This window comes from Trachurus trachurus, assembly GCF_905171665.1.
Source record: "Trachurus trachurus genome assembly, chromosome: 7".
Taxonomy (NCBI): domain Eukaryota; kingdom Metazoa; phylum Chordata; class Actinopteri; order Carangiformes; family Carangidae; genus Trachurus; species Trachurus trachurus.
Genome location: NC_139901.1, coordinates 33,324,158 through 33,347,658, shown reverse-complemented (window position 1 = coordinate 33,347,658; position 23,501 = coordinate 33,324,158). Strand labels below are relative to the sequence as shown.

The 23,501-nt window shown below is 44.7% G+C and overlaps 1 protein-coding gene across 1 annotated transcript in view; it reads left to right on the top strand.

Moving 5' to 3' along the window:
* spryd3 (SPRY domain containing 3) overlaps nt 1-23,501 on the top strand; it is a 106,148-nt gene that overhangs the window by 44,703 nt on the left and 37,944 nt on the right. Inside the window, exon 7 of the mRNA XM_083975347.1 lies at nt 12,449-12,598. Within this exon, the coding sequence (XP_083831473.1) occupies nt 12,449-12,598 (150 nt within the window). The remainder of the gene's footprint in view (nt 1-12,448; nt 12,599-23,501) is intronic.

Here is a 23,501-nt window from a genome sequence, read left to right as displayed (position 1 = left end):
GTCCATCGGTCCAACCATCCATCCATCCATCGGTCCATCCATCCATCCATCCATCGGTCCATCCATCCAACCATCCATCCATCCATCCATCCATCGGTCCATCCATCCATCCATCCATCCATCCATCGGTCCATCCATCCATCCATCCATCCATCCATCCATCAGTCCATCCATCAGTCCATCCATCGGTCCATCCATCCATCGGTCCATCATCCATCCATCCATCCATCCATCCATCCATCCATCCATCCATCCATCCATCCATCCATCCATCCATCCATCCATCCAACTATTGGTCCATCCATCCAACCATCCATCCATCCATCGGTCCATCCATTCTTCCATTCTTCCATTCATTGGTCCATCCACCCATTCGTCCGACCATCCATCCATCCATCCATCCGTCCACCCATTCTTCCGTCCATCCAGATATTTCTAGAAGCCATTGACCTTGTTGCCGTATCAGGTGGTAAATTCCTCCATCCAGCTCTTCGCTCCGTGTCGTTGCTCCGTGTCGTTGCTCTGTGTTGTTGTCAACCTGCTGCGTCACAGTCATAGAACTGAAGTGAATAGATCAGCGTCATTATATGATACCTGGTCTATTTAGTCAACATCTTATATACATCACGTATGATCTTAATAATAATGGATCGGTGCGTCTCTAATGACAGGACTGACCTTCATTATACGACCAGCTTATTAACATGATAATGCTGCTGTCCAGGGCTGTGCTCAGGTTGGTTGTACAGTGTTTCATATCCTTTCACTGTCGGTGACACACTCACTCACCAACTGATTCATCTGTGATTACTGTGGCTGTGGATTCAGTCAGATAAGTGACTGCAGTGAACAGCGTATGTTGGCTCAGAGAGGAGCAGGAAGCAGCCTGGTGTTGGGTCTGCAGTGTAAATCACACCTTAACACCTTCACACCTTCACATCTGTGCTTTATCTTCCGCTGCTCCGGTTGTTGGCGTTTGTCACCAGGAGATGACACTGCTCACCTGTTCTCCGCCTCCGGACGCTTCCCACCACGTCCCACACTCACACACAATGACCAGGCTCTTTCTCTGTCCTTCACTTTCACAGCGTCACTTCTTCACACACACACACACACACACACATATATATGTATATACATATTTGCAGAGGCAGTAAAACACTCTGAGATGACAGATTTGTGTGCAAGTGCCCTTTCAAACCCACAGCACCATGCAGCTCATTTATTTTCAGCTTTGTCACACACAACTGGTTGTAAGCTCCATTTCCCTTGAGGTTGGTACAGTGTGTGTGTGTGTCTTTGGGGTGTGTGTGCGTGCGTGGGGGATACAAAGCTTTTGCTGTAAGTAGTTGTTAACTCTGCATTGTGAGGAGAGAGAAGGTCAGAGTCTTTATCTTTGTTGTTGATGTTTGTTGAGTTTGAGTTTTCTCACTTAGGTTTGAACATATTTGGGGAAATTTACACTCTCACCTGTCTGTGCGATGCATTCATCATGCTATAGATTTAATGCGTCCATGTTTTATATTCTGTGTCTACTGCAGACTGAGGTGGACGGTGCAGCTGCTGTGTTTATACTGTGTTTACATTAGGAGCCGTGTTCACACATGTACAGTCTGCAGGGACATACGTTATTTTGGGCTGCACATGGACACTGTTCATCAAACCTCATGTGTAAATGTGTGCATGTGAAAGTCAACAATATGATGTGTGTTTGGCTCGCTGTGCAGCTGCAGATCAAATCTGAGATTGTCATGAAGTCGGTTGATTCAGGAGCAGATCCTTTTTTTTTCTCAAAATACATTAGAATTTTTCATTGAGGAGTTTTTGACGTCTACTGATAACATCTCTACAACAGAGGTGGTCGTTACCTCCGTCCGTCTGGGTGCTGTGAGCTGTGGATCAGCTGATGGATCGCAACAGTCAGGTCTGTGAACTTCAGTGGATCCACCAAGTCCTCAGTTATTCAGTTCATTCATGAGACTGTTGTGACTCTGGACGACTCAAGCACCAGCTGTGGTAGTTTTCAGTTTAAACATCTAGCTATCGGGCAGAAATATGAGAGATTTTACATGTTTATATTTGCCCAACATGTAGTGAAGATGTGCATATTACCTGAGGAAATGTGCAAATGCAAAGATTGAGCTTTAAAGGTACATTGTGTAGGAATTCCTCCCATCCAGCGTTGCGGTTGTATATCGCAAGTAACTCAATCGTATTTTTCATGCTGCATTCACCTGAAATTGGGCAGACGGCAGACGGACGACAGCCGCTGCACGTAACGGCATAAACAAGCCTCTATGTAAACAAGTGGTCCGTCAGCACGAGGCAAAACAATACACGTGACGATATGTTGTCATGGTGATGTGGTATTGTTGACCTGACCCACGTTTTACCGTCTTTCTCTGGACTTCTGTGACTAAAACGACATCTGGTTTGTTAGCGACGGCCGTCTGCCCGACTGCAGGTGAATGCAGCATCAGTGTAAGCTGGAGAGTCGGCAAAGAAGTTTCTGTGTTTTCGGACAGAAAAGAGCCGTTGGAGGAAGTTAATCCCTCATTTTGGCAAATATGAATTTCAAAAACAGTTGATAGATGAATCTAATCCGTGTTGTTCCCTCTGACAGATTCAGATCTGCCCCAGAATTAAAACACAGAGCTGTTTCTGTTTCTCCCTTTCAAACACTCGGCTCTGCAGATGTTTCATGAGGCAGGAAGTTCTTTCAACACAGTTGTTAGTGATTCACTTCAGCCTACATTTTTCTGAACTTTGTGATATTTGGCAGATTGCACCACTGAACGGAGCTCAGTGACTGTGTCAGAACCAGGAAGTGACTCCATCGTGAGTAAACCTGTTCAACACTCACTCACACACTCACCTGGACCTTCATAAACCTTCATCTTGTTGGAGAATCACTGGATTCCACCGGGGCCTGTTTTCAACTTGTACATATGATTATATATCATTATAAAGACCTTCTCATCCCCCTGAACGCTGCACTTGTTTCAACCATCACTAAGATACAACAATATTTTGGCGCCATGGAGAACAACTGGATGTGTTATTGTCGACCTACATGTCTCCTCATCCTCTCTCTCTCTCTCTGGTTCTGTTTAGCTCGAGCCCCAGAGTAACGCTGTGTTTTTCCGCAATGTTCCCGTGAAACCGTAAATTTTTACGACTTCGTCCAAATAAATCAGTGCCAGAGGCAACGCTTGCTGGCACTGCAGCCACAAGTTAATTTGGGCAACATCTTCCCAGCAGTGGTAATGGCGATAATAAATGGAGTGTATTAAAAGGTGATGAAAAGCTCCACATGGCCAGTGAGTGATGAGGTGTCGGTGAAGGGCAACAATGTGGATTCAACAGAAAAGCTCACAGGGATGATTGATTCATTTAATCTGAAGAGTGTTGGTGCGCACAGTGAATTTAAAAAGTCTTCAGACCCACGTCACTTCTTTTTCATGCCGTACCGACCGTACAGTCGTTCTGGCTGAGCTCCAGATGGCCTGCGTGGAGAAGATGCTTCATGGTGAAGTCACCGGATGGAGCTTCTCCTCAGCCGAAGCTGCTCTGAGTTTAGAAAAAGCAACAAAAGGACGGAGAGGAACAAGAATCCTCAGTCTGATCAGACCCAGACCCCGTTCACACCCATACAGGTTTAAGTGAATCTGCATAGGTTTTTTTTTATCGTTTCGTCCAGACGGAAACGGCGTTTTGGTGTCATGAAAATTCCTTGTTTCGTCATGCATCAGGTCGTATTTTTTGGAAGAATGGGTCCCAGAGCGCCACCCACGGGCCTGGTGGACGTACTGCAGCGTTTAGAGTCGTTTTAAGTGGATCCAAGGGGACGCAGATTCTTGAAACAATGCCATGTTTACGGAAAACTTTGTGAAAACGAACAAGAAAAAGATTTGTTTTGGGAGAAGAAGGTCCGTTTCTGTGTGGACAAGAACCAAGATTTTAATCCTTGGCCTTGGTCTGGAGGACCATGGAGATGTTGTTTTAACTGGTGGTTAGAGCTGAAGGAAAGGGAAAGCTAGTCTCTCCATCCAACAAGACTGAAGCTGAAGAAACTCAGAGAAGAAGAAAAAACGCTGAAAATCCACAAATCCAGGTGCAGGGAGGTGGACGGGCCAAGAAGCCTGAGGGCTGAGATCCCAGCCAGTGGGAAGGACCTGAACGCCTCTGATGATTCAAAGATTCAAAGAGCTTCAAAGATTTTTATCGTCAGTTCTCTATATTTCCAGAAGAATCGAACAGATTTATCTCTATCAACTTAAAATAAACAATTAAATATATAAAATTAAAGGTCCATTGTGTAGGAATTCCTCCCATCTAGCGTTGTGGTTGAATATCTCAAGCAACTCAATCGTATTTTTCATGCTGCATTCATGTGAAATTGGGCAGACAGCAGACGGACGACAGCCGCTGCACGTAATGGCATAAACAAGCCTCTATGTAAACAAGTGGTCCGTCAGCACGAGGCAAAACAATAGATGTGACAATGTGTTGTCATGGCGATGTGGTATTGTTTACCTGACCCACATTTTACCGGCTTTCTCTGGACTTCTGTGACTAAAATGACAAATGGTTTGTTAGCGACGGCCGTCTGCCCGACTGCAGGTGAATGCACATGAATGCAGCAACATACTTTTGAACCGGTTGCATAGTGATTAATAGTGCTGTTGCTGCTGCTGCTGCTGCTGCTGCTGCTGCTGTTAATGCTGCTGTTGTTAATGCTGCTGCTGCTGCTGCTGTTGCTGCTGCTGCTGCTGCTGCTGCTGCTGCTGCTGTTGCTGCTGCTGCTGCTGCTGTTGCTGCACGCATCCAGGCAATTATCATCTCGTCTTCTAACAGTAAATACTTGTTCGCTGGGCTCCACCTCACTTACTGTGTCAGAGCGGTGGTAATTACAGGCTGTGTTTTGATTCTGCATATCGTTTTGGAGCTAAGTGCCTCTTTGAACTTTCTGGCCCAGTTACACAGTGTCAGTCGCTCTCAAAGTGCTCGTGATACCATGAGACACATTACACGTTCAAACAAGCTCTGTAATGAGTGAGAGTTTTGTTTTCAGAGGAAATTAAACAAAAATTTGTTCACGTCTTTAAAAAAGAAAAGAAAAAAGAAGTGCTGCCTAATTAACTAAATCTGATGTTTTAGGGCTCAGGTATGAAATTAAATCTGAACGTGTGAGTGATTCTGCTGGTTTGTAATTAGAACCAGTGAATGGCTTTTTCAGTGCGATCTGAACACAGTGATGACGCGGTTTTGGTCGAGTAACTTAAACAGCGTTTTTCAAACATCGCTGATGCGTTCACTGCACACGTGTCCTGTTTGCTGGAGGCCCATTAAAACAGCAGCGGTGTCGTCTCCGTGGTTCTCGGTCCATTAGGACATTCATCCTGGTCGTCCTGTGCACCAAACAGTGACTGATGGACAAGTCAGATTTAGCTCCTGGAGGGCGTCCAACCCAAGTGAGAGATGAATTAGAGCAGAGAACCACAGCCTCTGTTCCAAGGACAAGGCCGACTCACAGATCCTACAAATTAAAGTGGCACGTCCTGTCTGGACCAGTCGCATTTTTATGTCCATATTCTGGTTTTGAAGCACAGAAATAGCAGCGAAGAAGAAGAAGGAATGTCTGAGATTAAGACCAGAGGCTGAAAGAAGAGGAGGCATGAAGTCACTTTGATAAGGACCAACAGGAATACTCAGAGACACAAACCCAAGAACAACACTGACCGTAACTTCTCCAATAGATCTGCTTCAACTGAACTGAACTAAACTAAACCGGTTCATATCGGAGACAGGCGTCTGTCTGGGACGGGCTGTTCATTCATTTCACATAAAGATGGGAAATACTCTCAAATCGATTGTTTTAAAGGAAAACTATGCAGGTCCGGTTGGCTTTTCCCCACAGAGCCCCCCCTACAGTTTCAGAGTACATATTTTCACTGTTGTAAATACTCAGTGCTAACCCTCCTCTTGGACATGTGCATTTGTTTTCAACAAAGCCAGTAAGAATGTCTACAGAGGACAGTAACATTAACAAGAGATTTCAGATTGCAGGGCGTGTTTGTGTCGTAATGCCGTAAAGAAGACGAGAGCTGGGACTTCTTACTTCTTACAAGGTTGGTTTTCAGCCAAGAGACGCTCGGTGGAAGGCAGAGAGCCTCCATTCTCCCCGGAACAAGTCATTCAACAATCACAATTACCCCAAAGCTGATTAATTGACGTGCAAATCTTCCATAGTTCCTCTTTAAAGAGTGTGAACATTACATCTGAAGTGAATTTAACAACACTTGCGCTCCAGCCTTTGGTGCCACTCCAACCGACCGACCCAAGGAAAGAGCCGGAGCACGGATTCATTTAGAAGGAGTTTAATCGGTGCGATTTGGACTCGGCCGATGGTTCAGCTTAGAAACTGATCAAACGGGCGATCTAGTGGCTTTGACAGGTTTGGTACATTCACAAGAATGTTAGGGCAAAGAAAATAGACCCGGCTTCTAATTGAATGGAATGGAATTGAATTGAAAGCCTTTATTGTCATTGCACATTAAAATACAATAATTAATCACGTAGGCGCAGTAAAAACAAAGGCAAGTCACCGAGACTCCCTGACTGCTCTGTGATGTCAGATCAAGTTTTAGTTTGTTTGACTAATGTGATTCACATAATAAAGAGGAGGTCTCCTAATTTCAGTTTCACCTTTCTCTAAGTTCCCATTAGGTGTGACAGGAAGCTGGCAGGACCACTCTCTGGGCGTTACATCTGTTTCCCAGGCAGCAGCTCAACAACAAAACACGGCCTTGCACACCATCATCACGATTCTCAGCACTCAGAGAAATACAGGAATGAGAGAGAAAGAGAGAGAGAGAGAGATTGAAGGTATCTCAGTGAGGCATGCTTCGCTCAAGGCTACGTCTCTTTCTCTGCCCTCATGTCTCTCTCCTCCTTCCATTACTCAGCAGCAAGCAGCAAAAAAAAAAAAAAGAAAGAAAAAAAAAAGGTGTGACTGACTGATCATCACACGAAAAAGTTTTTTCCTCGTCTCCCAGAAGACACGCAGCTGTCCAGGCATGACGGAGCCAGAGAGCAGCAGGTTGGAGACAGGAACAAAGAGCATGGAGGAGGTTAACGGTGAAAGCTCTCCACCTGCAAACAGTTAATCTGCTGCAAAGCTGCAAAGACACGACGAAGAAAGAAATGGAAAAAGCTTCTATATATATAAGAATACACACACACAACAGCAACAGTGTGCAGTCTGACACCAGGAGGAAATCTGGCTCCGTGCTTCATTGTGGTGAATAATCCACAGTCACAGGATGTTGCTGCTTGAATCACACGTTCTTCATGTTAAATCACCGCCGCCCAGGTCGACCAGCACCGAGCTGCTGCTGCTGCTGCTGCTGCTGCTGCTGCTGCTGCTGCTGCTGCTGGGCTTCCACCACAGGGAACACACACCGAGTGTTGCTGCAGCTTTATTCAATCACGCTGTCAAACCAGTAGCTGGTGCCACAGGCGTTAGTCTGTGTAATGATCCTTTATAGACCAACTCTTCTTCATGTGGCGTGATCACCTGATCTCATGGTGTCTGGCCTCATTCAGGGGGAAGTTGGTTTACTGACTAATAAATGAACCTTCAGTTCAGCTGCTGTTTGACAGTTAGCAAAGAGTTTCAGCTCTCAGGTGAACAGTTAGTCTCCATTAAAGGGATACACCAACATTTTTTTTCGTGTCTTGCCTGCACTCCCGAGTCCATGACCAGCAGATAGACACCATCCTTTCGACTGTGTGTGCAGTAACAAGGGAGATAGAGCCGTATCGCCCGTAATTAGCTTCGCTCAAACACTGGAAGTGCATAGGTAGTGTTAGCCTGCCTCCTCCTAAAGTCGCTAATTAGCTTAGCTCAAACACTGGAAGTGTATAGGTAGTGTTAGCCTGCCTCCTCCTAAAGTCGCTAATTAGCTTAGCTCAAACACTGGAAGTGTATAGGTAGTGTTAGCCTGCCTCCACCTAAAGTTGCTAATTAGCTTAGCTCAAATGTTGGAAGTGTATAGGTAGTGTTAGCCTGCCTCCACCTAAAGTCGCTAATTAGCTTAGCTCAAACACTGGAAGTGTATAGGTAGTGTTAGCCTGCCTCCACCTAAAGTCGCTAATTAGCTTAGCTCAAACACTGGAAGTGTATGGGTAGTGTTAGCCTGCCTCCACCTAAAGTCGCTAATTAGCTTAGCTCAAACACTGGAAGTGTATGGGTAGTGTTAGCCTGCCTCCACCTAAAGTCGCTAATTAGCTTAGCTCAAACACTGGAAGTGTATAGGTAGTGTTAGCCTGCCTCCACCTAAAGTCGCTAATTAGCTTAGCTCAAACGCTGGAAGTGTATGGGTAGTGTTAGCCTGCCTCCACCTAAAGTCGCTAATTAGCTTAGCTCAAACACTGGAAGTGTATGGGTAGTGTTAGCCTGCCTCCACCTAAAGTCATCAGAGAAACTCTTCAGCAACTCTAAAGGGAAACCGGCGGGCCGATCTTCGTCTCAGAGCTGACAAAACTCTCCGGTAAGGCATCTTGAGCGGTCAAATGCCGGCAGTGTTGCCAACTTGGCGACTTTGTCTCACAGGTAGTCAGCCTACACAGTAGTGTCACGGAGCTGCCTCCGCTGCATTCAGAGACGCACTGCCACAGACATAAAGAGCGCCGCTGGCCGCCGCCCCCCCCCCCCCCCCGCTGAGATACGTCATTTAGCGACTTTTAGGACAGCCAATAGCGACTTTGCTTACTGAGGAGTTGGCAACACTGAATGCCGGTAACGGGACCAGATCGGTCAAAGCGGAGGGTTCAAGCAAAGACGCTTTATTTTGGTTCAAGCTAGCTACATTGAGGGTAGGTTAGCTTCCTATTTCAAAGTAAAAGCACAAACACTACCTATACACTTCCATCGTTTGAGATAAGCTAATTAGCGACTTTAGGTGGAGGCAGGCTAACACCACCAGACCGGACCCGTCGGGCCGTATGAGTTTCACTTTGCCGCGCGTTGCTGTCAGTGAGAGTCTCTCTCTCTCTCTCTCTGCCAATAACGGACAACGTGCGCTATGTGGAGATGAACGGAACGGGCCAAAAGCCGAAAATCTATTCCTGACGACAAATTATAGTTTTCTTTTCCTCAAAAGTTCTCAGCGAAAACGGCACCGAACGCAAAGACTGAATAGAATTAATATTTTCACTCATTTTGACCAGGCCAGAGCGACCAGGCTACACGATGAAATGAACCACTGACAGTTTCCCGCTGAACAATTCAAACAAGTCAGTTTTGCGCATGCGTGTTGGCAGATAAGCTGCTTCACTGACAGCTTTTTTGCCATTCAAAATGCTCATCTACAGTAAACACAGCCTCTAGCAGTAACTGTACTAGTCGGTGTCACAGTGCGCATGCGCGAAACAAGCTGTCAGCTTTCCAGCTTTTCGCAAGCAAAACGGGACAGATAAGGCACCGATTTAAGACCAAAACAGTAGAACTAAGGTATTGTATAATTGAACACACGGCCAGATTAATATTTTCAATTATTTTTATTGAAGGGCTTGGGCATGCACTGCATTTATAGCTTATTATGACCGCTCGCCCATGGTATAAAGGTAGATGTCCATGTGTAGTGTGATTATAAAGCAGCTCTAGGTTCTATATTAATACTGTGAAAGTATCAAAGCCTCAGTCCACAGAGAAATGCACACAGCCTGGATTCAGAAACTGAGCCTTAAAACCAGCCGTCAGGACTTCCTGTCACTTTGTGATGTCACAACTAAGCCCCGCCCCCTCACCACCTGGACCCAAACATCCAACAACAACAACCACGACTTTGCAGGATTATGCTTTTCTGATTGTTTTGTTCTGAAATCTGCTCTGTTTTGATTGGACCAGTCAGAACGTGGCTCTACTCGGAGATCTGAGATGGTTCTTTAGATCTTCAGACCTCAGATAAATGTTCCTACAGGTCAACGTCCTGAGTTTGAACATGTTTGCAGCTTTTATCAACCTTCACCTTCTCCTCCTGCTGATCTCCTTTGATTCACCACAGTGCGTCTGCTGCCGTGTGATGATGTATAGCTACACAGGAACCACACAAATACAAAGTTCTCAGCAACCGGTCGAATCAATCATCGAGCTCGGAGGCTGAAACCCGAGCTCCGTTTCTGAGTAGTTTTCAGTTTGATGAATCACTAAGCAACAGGGAAAAACAAAAGTGGAAAATGGTAATAACTTAATTGAGACACTTGACTTTTTTTTTTTTTTTTGACATAGATCATGAATAGCTGTTCCCACCAGGTGTGTCCTTCAAGTGGCTGGCTAGTCACACACACACACACACACACACACACACACACACACACACACACACACACACACACACACACACACACACACACACACACACACACACACACACACACACAAAGGCTTAATGCAGAAATGATTTTGTCCACCCCCACCTTGTCTGTCATCCTATCCTTTCCTTTCAGGCCGGGGGCGTATTCCTCATTGTGCACACGCTCACACATGGAAAAGCGGCTGAGCCTAGAGGCTTTGTGGTTGCCTAGCTGCCCACCTACTCACCTGTACCCACCCAGCTTCACCTGTTTAGATGCTTAAGACCAAAATAGACTCAACAGTTGAGTGTATTTTCAGTCTGCAGCCGTTGTTGGTACTTGTTGGTACGGTCGTCACCGTGGAAGGTTCAGTTTGTTCAGTTTGACCGGGTCAAGTCAAGCAGAGCTGGACACACAAACTCCTTCACCTGTTGAGTCCAAGCTCCTTCTGCTTTAAATATTATAAACTTCATCAACTGCTGCTCCTTTGGCCCCAGTGGTCTAACCACTGAGGCTGAACTTAAACCTGAACTCTCCAGGGGCCTCATTTATCATTGTGGATACACCTTTTTTTTTACACTCTTTCCCCCGTTTTGTGCGTACGCACTTTTCTGGGATAAAGGGGCAGATTAAATACGATTATTCTTCTTTCTGCTCCTTTTCATTCAGATTTGGGAGTTTTTTGTTATTATTGTAGCCTATTTCAATGCAAGATGATTTTTCTGTCTGATATTGCTGTGTATCTCGCTTTCAGAAAAATTCCACTTCTTTCCCGCTCTCCGTCTGTTGTCTTAAACGTCACTCCACAGAGCGCACATGGCTACTTTAAATGCACGTTCTGATTTGCATTGACCATATATGGGTGTGTTGAGGGCGGAATATGAGGCGTGTTCACATCCGCACTTTTCTTGGGTCCGGTGAGATTTATCAATGGAACGTACGTACGTGAAAATTTAGTAGCACTTTTACACCCTTTTTGACAAATGAGGCCCCAGGTCTGGCGTCTCCTCCTCTGTGTCTCTAACCCTCCTCTCCTCCATGAGAAATCAATCCATGGAGCGGTGGATAAGGTTATTTATCATCTACCATGTTACCATGTGTATATGTGTGTAGTCTTATTTGTCATCAACAAGAGGTTACGGGTTACGGGTTAGCGCGTTGCGTTTGTGTGGCGGTGTCACCATGGAGACGAGAGCTGGGACACCGGGTCGGAGGCTCTGATCTTACAAGGTTGGTTTTCAGCCAAGAGACGCTCCATTCTCCCTGGAACTAGTTACAAGGCATCAGTTTAACCAGAACTAGAGACAAGGGACACATGGAGCTGAGTTAAGGTGGAAATCCTAAAGAGTTCCTCTTTAATTTGTTTTAAAAGTAGTTTTTAAATTAGTTCTCAAGATGAAATTTGGGTAACCCTTTAATTTACAGGCTGTTAATTATGTGAAATAACGGTCAATTTCATAGTAATGTCACATGCTTTTCATGCTTTGAATTTTTTGTCGTTGCAATTGACCGATATTTCGGGGCTATTTCTACAAAATCAATCGTTATTTCTTGGCGATATTTCTCGACATTACTCGACTCTATGGCTTTGGGTTTTTGTTTGTTTTGCACGGGGGAGAGATCCGTTCTCAACTCTGCCATCATCTTTTTAAACTTAAAGGACCGGCACCAAAAGGCCAGAGCACAAGTGTTGTAAAATTGACTCAGGCAGTAATATCATTAATATTTTAAACAGTCGATTAGAGAGTTTTGTCTGATCTTTGCTGAACTAAATTAATGAAAAGCCTCATACAGACGCGTGTCTCAGATCTGAGCCGGTTCAGTTCGGTTCAGCTGAGGAGAATAAAAGCCCCGGCCTCTATTGGAGAAGTTACAGTGATGTCATGTAATTTATGTGCTGGTTGTGCAATAATAACGTCCAAAATGTGAAAATATGTGAGTTGCACAAATGAGTTTTTGCTTCGATAGTTAATAATTTGCTGTTGGAGATGATGAAGAGGACGATGAAGATCAGTATTAATCTGTTGTGTTCATGTGAACCATATTAACCCCCCCACTCCCCCCTCTGTGTGTTTATTGCCCTCCTCAGCTCTTGGAGTACGTTGGCAAAGGGAAGAGCATCATGGACGTGGGTTTGGCTCAGGCCCGCCAGCCTCTCACCACCCGCTGCCACTACTACGAAGTGGAGATTGTTGATGCCGGAGAAAAGTGCTACATCGCTCTGGGGCTGGCGAGAAGGGTGAGCTCTCTAAGAAAATAACAACCTCTCTCTCACACACACTGAGCTGAACACAGAGGCAGGTTTTTACACCTCCACTCTCCTGAACGTCACGTCTCATTAACACCAGCAAGTTTCACGTGGACTTCAGTTTTGACCTGAGAAGCATCACTGCACTGCAAAAACTAAAAATCTTACCAAAAATATTTGTCTTATTTTTAGTTAAAATGTCATTTCTAGTCAAAACAAATCTCATTCTACTTAAAATAAGACTCATCACATAAAAAGTAGCTTGTTTTTAGACACTTTTAAACTTTTTTCAAGCAGATTTTCACTTGAAATAAGTAGAAAAATCTGATGGTGGAGCAAGTTTTTCTTGCACAAAACAATTCCTTTCACTGGCAGATTTTTCTACGTATTTTAAGGAAAATTTAGTTTGAAACAAGTGAAAATGATCTAAAAACAAGTTAATTTTTAGGTGATGAGTCTCATTTTAAATGAAAAGAGATTAGTTTTGACTAGAAATGAGACATTTTGACAAGAAATAAGACAAATATTCTTATAAAGATTTTGAGTTTTTGCAGTGTGACCTCACTGAGACACCACATGATGAAACGCAGATGTTTGATAAGATAAAATGAAACAAATAAAATACAAATAATAATTAAAAAAAACAAAAAAAAAACGATGACACTTCATATCCAAATGGTCATCGGTCAACTTCGCTGTGACTTCATAATGTTCCACAAAGACACGTCTGGCCCGGGTTCAGCGCTGTAACTCAAGAGCAGAGCGAACCGGGCTGGTTTGGCCCAGACGCTCAACCACAAGGCGGTAATTCTACTTTTTCATTTGGCCTCTGCCCCATTTTTCCACACTGTCATATATTAGGCAGTCTAGCTCAATGAGCCCCAGGGATGTGTGTGTGTGTGTGTGGGGGTGCATGAATAAGCCCCCCCATTGGCTAATTCTTCCAGTTTTACTCTCTCTGTGTGCTCTCCGTAGTTCAACAAGTGGCTGAACTAACAACATATTAATGACGGAAAACCTGAATTGGGAAAAAGCAGAGAGAGACAGAGAGAGGTAATTATCAGCAGAGCTGGTCGTGTCCATGTGACGGCAGGATTCAGGATTCCCCGAATACATGGAGCAGATATGAGGAGACACACAGTGTGCTGGTGGTAAACAGCAGAAGTGTCTGTCCCATTATCCAGCAGCTGAGCCCTTCTCTTTGGACCTAATGGCCTACTTTGGCTACATGAAACACTTCCAAGAGGAAAATACAATTAGAGAAATTTTAACACCTCTCATTTGAGCCCCTCATTTCTTTTTCCAAAGAATGCACATACGGTTCCCATTTGAGCATTAGCACCGAGGCTATTAGCATGTAGACGTCGCGCTTTGAAGAATAAAACAAACAAAACCTGTAGATGTTTGGGCACTGACTAAGAACGATCCGCCGGCTGATGCCAAGAGAGAATAAAACGGGGGGTTAATATTTCATGCACAGCTGCAGGGCTGGGAAGCATCAGCAGTGATTTAGGATCTCTGAAGGACAGGGTTAAACTTGTCTCATCCATGGATTCTCTCATAAAAACCTGTTTGCATGACAATTTCACCTAATGTTATTCTTCTGACTCAGGATCTGTGTCTTCCACGGAGCAGAGTTGATGATTTGTGAGTCTTTACGCCGGCGAGTTCGGCCCTGAAAGGGTTATGAATGTGAAATATGAGTGAGTGCCAGAGCCAAGGCCCGTGGAGCGCTGCCAGCCCGGTCCGGTCCAGGGTCACAACAACTCTGCTCCTTTTAATAACTAGAATAAACGATGAAACTTGTTCAACATCGTTCAAGGCCTCCGAGGCCATTTCTATAAACCTGGACCGGAGGGATGCACCGGTCAGTGAACGACAAGAAGACTGAAGACCTGAAGGAGAGAGCTGCACACTGCAAAAACTCAAACTCTGGCCAAGGATATCTGTCTTATTTCTAGTCAAAACTAATCTCATTGTACTTTAAATAAGACTCATCACATAAAGAGTAGTTTGTTTTTAGACACTTTTTACTTCTTTCAAGCAGATTTTTACTTGAAATAAGTAGACAAATCTGATAGTGGGGCAAGTTTTTCTTTCTTATTACAAGCACAAAAACTTGCTTTCACTGGCAGATTTTTCTACTTATTTCAAGTGAAAGTTTGTTTGAAACAAGTGAAAATGATCTAAAAACAAGTTGATTTGTAGGTGATGAGTCTTATTTTAAGTGGAAAGAGATTAGTTTTGACTAGAAATGAGACATTTTGACAAGAAATAAGACAAATATTCTTGGAAAGATTTTGATTTTTACAGTGCAGACGCACAAAGAGCCTGTGTGTGTTTGTGTTATTCTACAATATTAATAAGTGGTTAAAAGCTGAATAACCTTTTATCAGGGTTGTTGCATTTCCAGATTTTATAGACAGTAATTCAGACAGTGACTCCGTCCCTCCCTCCTCCAGATAAACTGTAGTTCTCCTGCTACTGGGTTATATTATATATAAATGATCTCCAAAAGACATACAGTTCAACATGAAACACTCTTTTTCAATATTTTAGTGTATTATTTTAGTTTTCTACAGTTTCAAAGGGAAAAAAGGAAACAAAGCAGCAGCAGCAAAAGAATGGGAAACCCAGGAGACTTGAGCTCTCAGAGAACTTTGACCAAAGATCAGACAAGAGATTTACTATTTACACACTGGGATAGTTTACAAAGGAGGGGGGGGGGGTTGTAGCTACTAACTATGCGGTTACATGCTGTCATTCCGACATCCCACCACTCCGACATCCCACCATTTAGACATCCCACCACTCCGACACCCCACCATTTAGACATCCCACCACTCCGACACCCCACCATTTAGACATCCCACTATTTAGACATCCAACCATTTAGACATCCAACCATTTAGACATCCCACCATTTAGACATCCAACCATTTAGACATCCAACCATTTAGACATCCCACCATTTAGACATCCAACCATTTAGACATCCAACCATTTAGACATCCCACCATTCCGACATCCCACCATTTAGACATCCAACCACTCCGACATCCCACCACTCCGACATCCCACCATTTAGACATCCCACCACTCCAACATCCCACCATTTAGACATCCAACCATTTAGACATCCCACCACTCCAACATCCCACCATTTAGACATCCCACCATTTAGACATCCCACCATTTAGACATCCAACCATTTAGACATCCCACCATTTAGACATCCCACCACTCCAACATCCCACCATTTAGACATCCCACCATTCCGACACCCCACCACTCCAACATCCAACCATTTAGACATCCCACCACTCCGACATCCCACCATTTAGACATCCCACCATTTAGACATCCAACCATTTAGACATCCCACCATTTAGACATCCAACCATTTAGACATCCCACCATTCCGACACCCCACCACTCCAACATCCAACCATTTAGACATCCCACCACTCCGACATCCAACCATTTAGACATCCCACCATTTAGACATCCAACCATTTAGACATCCCACCATTTAGACATCCCACCACTCAGACATCCCACCATTTAGACATCCCACCACTCCAACATCCAACCATTTAGACATCCCACCACTCCGACATCCCACCATTTAGACATCCCACCATTTAGACATCCAACCATTTAGACATCCCACCATTTAGACATCCCACCATTTAGACATCCCACCATTTAGACATCCAACCATTTAGACATCCCACCATTTAGACATCCAACCATTTAGACATCCCACCATTCCGACATCCCACCATTTAGACATCCAACCATTTAGACATCCCACCACTCCGACATCCCACCATTTAGACATCCCACCACTCCAACATCCCACCACTCCGACATCCAACCATTTAGACATCCCACCCTTTAGACATCCCACCCTTTAGACATCCCACCATTCCGACACCCCACCACTCCGACATCCCACCATTTAGACATCCCACCACTCCGACATCCCACCATTTAGACATCCAACCATTTAGACACCCCACCATTTAGACATCCCACCACTCCGACATCCCACCATTTAGACATCCAACCATTTAGACATCCCACCATTCCGACATCCAACCATTTAGACATCCAACCATTTAGACATCCCACCACTCCGACATCCCACCATTTAGACATCCAACCATTTAGACATCCCACCACTCCGACATCCAACCATTTAGACACCCCACCACTCCGACATCCCACCATTTAGACATCCAACCATTTAGACATCCCACCACTCCGACATCCCACCATTTAGACATCCAACCATTTAGACATCCCACCACTCCGACATCCCACCATTTAGACATCCAACCATTTAGACATCCCACCACTCCGACATCCAACCATTTAGACATCCAACCATTTAGACACCCCACCATTTAGACATCCCACCACTCCGACATCCCACCATTTAGACATCCCACCATTCCGACATCCAACCATTTAGACATCCAACCATTTAGACATCCCACCACTCCGACATCCCACCACTCCGACATCCCACCATTTAGACATCCAACCATTTAGACATCCCACCACTCCGACATCCCACCATTCCGACATCCCACCACTCCGACATCCAACCATTTAGACATCCCACCACTCCGACATCCCACCATTTAGACATCCAACCATTTAGACACCCTACCACTCCGACATCCAACCATTTAGACATCCCACCACTCTGACATCCCACCATTTAGACATCCAACCATTTAGACATCCCACCATTTAGACATCCCACCACTCCGACATCCCACCATTTAGACATCCCACCATTTAGACATCCAACCATATAGACATCCAACCATTTAGACATCCAACCATATAGACATCCAACCATTTAGACATCCAACCATATAGACATCCAACCATTTAGACATCCAACCATTTAGACATCCAACCATTCCGACATCCAACCATTTAGACATCCAACCATTTAGACACCCCACCACACCGACATCCCACCATTTAGACATCCAACCATATAGACATCCAACCATTTAGACATCCAACCATTTAGACATCCAACCATTTAGACATCCAACCATTCCGACATCCAACCATTTAGACATCCAACCATTTAGACACCCTACCACTCCGACATCCAACCATTTAGACATCCCACCACTCTGACATCCCACCACTCCGACATCCAACCATTTAGACATCCAACCATTTAGACATCCAACCACTCTGACATCCCACCACTCCGACATCCCACCATTTAGACATCCAACCATTTAGACATCCAACCATTTAGACATCCAACCACTCCGACATCCCACCATTTAGACATCCCACCATATAGACATCCCACCATTTAGACATCCAACCATTTAGACATCCAACCATTCCGACATCCAACCATTTAGACATCCAACCATTTAGACACCCCACCACACCGACATCCCACCATTTAGACATCCAACCATATAGACATCCAACCATTTAGACATCCAACCATTTAGACATCCAACCATTTAGACATCCAACCATTCCGACATCCAACCATTTAGACATCCAACCATTTAGACACCCTACCACTCCGACATCCAACCATTTAGACATCCCACCACTCTGACATCCCACCACTCCGACATCCAACCATTTAGACATCCAACCATTTAGACATCCAACCACTCTGACATCCCACCACTCCGACATCCCACCATTTAGACATCCAACCATTTAGACATCCAACCATTTAGACATCCAACCACTCCGACATCCCACCATTTAGACATCCCACCATATAGACATCCCACCATTTAGACATCCAACCATTTAGACATCCAACCATTTAGACATCCCACCATATAGACATCCAACCATTTAGACATCCCACCACTCCGACATCCAACCATTTAGACATCCCACCATATAGACATCCCACCATTTAGACATCCAACCATTTAGACATCCAACCATTTAGACATCCCACCATTCAGACATCCCACTACTCCGACATCCCACCATTTAGACATCCAACCATTTAGACATCCCACCATTCCGACACCCCACCACTCCGACATCCCACCATTTAGACATCCCACCATTTAGACATCCAACCATTTAGACAGACCATCATTCCGACATCCCACCACTCCGACATCCCACCATTCCGACATCCCACCACTCCGACATCCCACCATTCCGACATCCCACCACTCCGACATCCCACCATTTAGACAGACCATCATTCCGACATCCCACCACTCCGACATCCCACCATTTAGACATACTGCTATTCCGACATGCTAACGTCCCACCATTCCAACAAGGCTTTATATAAGGAAATGTGCGTTACTCAACAGGCTAACCCTTCTTTAAGATGTGCTGATAGAGGAATACCCACATGGTTGTGTGTAGTTACGCAGCAGAGCGCAGACAGGGACTAACAAACGTTTTCATGATGACACTGTATATTCAGTACTGTGCAAAAATACTGTAAAGTTTACTAAGAATGCTTTCAAAAATGGAAGTGTTAATAGTTTATTTTCATTCATGAACAAAATGCAGTGAATGAGCAGAAGAGGAATCGGAATCCTGGAGAACGACCTCAGATCTCAGATCCTTCAGTCTCCTCATGTGATCCCAGACAGACACTGAGGATAGTTCTTTTGTTTTATTATTTATTTACTCTTTATTCATACTTTCAGTCTTTATACTGAAGATAGTTCTTAATGGTGTTGGCTGTATATTTGGGGCCAATCAGATGCCTCCTTGATGGAGCTGCATGATGGATAAGCGTTCTTTCTTTACAGCTGCCTCAAAGCTTTTGCACTGTATTGTTGTAATATATTTGTCCTTTTATTCGAAAGAGGATAAGAACGTTTTTGTTTTTTTGTTGGAAATATTAGTGGAAACAGCTCGAGGCCTCAGGGAGGACGACGTGTCTCCTGCCAGCAGCCGACATCTGAGACTTTAGAGTTTCTAGAAGACACTCAGAGTGTGTGGGAGCAACAAGGTCTGGGTTTCTATGAACTGTCCATGTTCACGGGATCCAGGTGTGTTTCTCAGAAAACGACCCGACCGACAAAACATCTGCACTCTGTATGCTACACAATATGATGTTAATAAACACACAAAACTGTAGTAGAGCAGTTTTCATACAAGAGAACAAAGCAGATTTATACACAGAGTCATGAAACACATCAGACCTGTGGAAATAACACAACACACTGTAACACACAGGAATATAATACAATGAGTTCTTTATTAGATGTGCTGTCTCACTGTCGAGGGATCCGACATATAACAATGTACAAAACAGTCACAAACAGACAAAACCATACACAACACAAACAAACAAACCAAAGTATCAACTAAACAGTAAATAGACAAATCAATCAGACAAAACAGAGTTATATAAAGTAATAATATTTGTGTCAATCAGCAGCAAAGAAGCAGAATTATGGACAACAACGGTTATATTCATGATTCATGATTAAACCCCGAGGGTAACCTCCCAAGGGATTAATAAAGTACTATCTATCCATCTATCTATCTAAAATCCTGATCATCTATATAAACATTACAAATGACTCACACAGCACAGCTATAAATTATGTTTACATCATGCTCATGTGTCAAATACAAAGATAATATATCATGATTAATGATAATGACATAATATAATTGTACGGTTGCCTGCAAACACAGATAAAACACTGCAGGAAAAATATTAACACTTGAATATCTCATAAGTCCATAAATCAACACAAATTGATTTAAAATGTAACTTCACCCCAAAGCCTTTATTACACCGCTAAGCTACCAAACACACATCTGAACTCTTCTCCAGAGACAAACCAGCGATAACAGAGTCAGATGGACGTAAACAGCGCACACACACACACACACACACTGTCTGAGTTTAACACACACAGACAGACATTGCTCCCATGGGTGAGACAGAAACTGAGTGGTGGTAACTCGGTCCCATTACCCCCCCCCAGACCCCCCCCCAGAGCTGCCCCCCCTGTCCTCTGCCTCTGCATCTGGCTTTCATTATTCAGATATTAAGCTTAAGTCCAGGAGAGGTGATAAAGCAGCAAATTGAAGGGCTGGATAATGACTGTTTACTCTGCAGCAGCAGTCACAAGCTGCATGCTGCTCTGCTTCACCGAGCATCCCAGAATACCAACACACAGTCTGACACTTCACCCCCCCACTGGTTATTCTGCCTCCAGCTTTGTAATCAATATTTCTAACTTTGCAGCAGACAGTCACAGTCACGTCTCTTGTTTTCATTCAGTCGGGTTCAGTTCTGTGTTTAGAGGAGAGAGAGTAAAGACAGAAACATCTCAGCTGCTCCGGGATCGATCCATCACTTGGAGTTTGATCGATTCCTCCGTGAAGCTGGAAGAACGTCCAGCTTCAGCTTCATCCAGAAAACCTGCAGCAGACTCCACTCGTCATGTCTGAAGTCGTTGGAGGTTCCATGATTTCCTACGTTTCCCACACTCCCACACTGTTCACTGTTAACTTTAACTCTGTCTGCCTCCTGCTGCAATAAGAAGCAGAGGAGATGTCTTAAGGCCACTCAATGAAACAAAGGGTGAACATTTGAAGGTTCGCCGCTCAGCGCAGCAGACGGAGCAGCTGTCACATGGAGCGTTCTCGCCACCGGTCGCTCCGAGCAACGTGCTGCAGCCGGATATCGACTCGGCACATCAACGTACGACGCAGAGTCTGCACAGCTTTAAACACTGAGCTTTGTGTGGACAAGCACATGCACGGGTCTGAGGCCATTCAGCGTCTGTTCCAGCCGACCATTCAAATCATACAGATCCTGTCCTCTAACAGAGCCTGTTAAAGGAGAATTCCGGTCATTTTTGACCCCTAAATCGTTGTCCTGATGGTCACCCAGTGTTGGTTGGAGCAAAAAACGCGACTAAAATTGATGCAGGCAAATTTCGGATGTGAACATATGGTTATCCCCTTATTTACACTTGCTCAAGTCCGCTCGTATCTGAACATCTCTATATTGCTGCTGCCACCGCCGTAGCAGCAGCAGCAACAACAACATCCTTCTCTACAAACAAATGTTTTTCGTCCTAGTCTCAAAATGTGTCCACAAAAGAAAAACGTAATGACTCACTGCTGAAAGCTTGCCAGGCCTATAGTTACGGTTGCTAACGTAGGATTGGACAATAGCCGTTTGTGGGAGGAGTTGGCGAAGGGTCAATTCTGGACGGCCTGGATCATCCACTTCATGGCACCTTGACTGACCAGGAAAGCAGCGGTGGTGGACGGCTCCTCTCTCCTTGCTGCAAGATGGAGGAATATAGTAGTGGGGCAGATCAGCAAAATGATTTGGCCCCTTCACCAGCGGTCCTGCTCCATCCGGCAGCCCTGCTCCATCTTTCTTTATTTTTTGTGTCATTGTCGTGTGAGCTACTGGACTAATTACTAATACTAATTTGAATTTCCCTCCTAGGGATGAATAAAGTATTCTCTACTACTCTACTCTACATGCAAAAACACAAAGTTTATACTGTTTATACTCTACACTATATGAGTTCAGTGGTGTCTCTAAGGATTCCAGTCATGTACCAGAGATATTTGATTGTTTTCTGAGTGTTTGTTGTGGTTGAAAGAATTGCCCCCATGGGTTAGCGTTGTGGCTATCCCTAGTGCCGGGTAGCCATGGTAACTCCGGTTTGCCTGCATCAATTTTAGTTGCGTTTTTTGCACTGGGTGACCATCAGGACAACGATTTAGGGGTCAAAAATGATCGGAATTCTCCTTTAAAACCAAATGAGCTGGAAGTAAATAGTTGAATCCCCCAAGCTGCAGTTGGCAGCTTCCTGTCCGACAGGGAAGTATCAGGAATCTGCAGCCTGTGCTGAGTGTGATGGTGTTTTATGTAAGGTGGGCTCGGCTCGGCTCAGCGTGTTGTTGTGTAGTTGTTGTGTATGTGGGTTAATCTCACATCTGGTTCGACCCCGCTGCCGTTCCTAGACCTGTTGTGACCCCTCGCTCGCTCTCCCTCTCCTTCTCATTCCTCTGGAGATAGATAAGGTCTCCATGAATGTACAGCATGCATACGCTTGGTAGCACCGTTGTTTTTCATCCGGTACACACAGCGGTTGCCAGGCAGCGGGACAAAGAGAGATCTAACCTTAGTTAGGAGGTGGAAGAGTGTAGGGGTGAGATGGAAGTAAGTGTGTGTTTGTGTGTGTGGGGGGGCAAGATAGAAAGTTTAGAGGTAGAAAAATGAAGGGAAGTTATTCAGAATATGAAAAACACAGGAAAACCCTCATGTCCTGAAAAACAAACCCTAAAACCCTAGAAAAAAGAGAAAGATCGTAACCCTGAGGGAGGGAGGGAGGGGAGGTTAAAGAGGCAGGTAAGGGGGGGGGGTTGGAAAACGGAGAGATGAATGGATAGGTGTCATGGTTGTGAAGGAGGAATGAAGGGACTGATGTGGTTCAGTGAATGAAACAGATGGTTTTCTGTGTTTCACCCCTGACCTCGTTTCGCTGACGGCTGTTTGGCTCCGGCTCTGTTCTGTTAATACACACACACACACACACACACACAAACCACAAACAGTGTGTTCTTCTCTCACACACCAACAAGAAATAAAAACCTGCTCAGGAGAAAACGGGAACGGCAGCGTTTTCCTCTGTCCTCGTTTGCCCCGGCCGGCCGGGTCCTGGGAACAACAGCGCTCTTCCTCTTCCTCCTGTGGTGATGCAGCAGCAGCAGCAGCAGCAGCAGCAGCATTAACAGCAGCAGCATTAACAGTAGCAGCAGCAGCAGTGAACCTGTTTACTCAAACAGGGTCAATTTGGTGTAAAAACAAAAGAGCAGCGACGGTGCTGAGGCCTCTGATGTGGAAGCTGCAGCA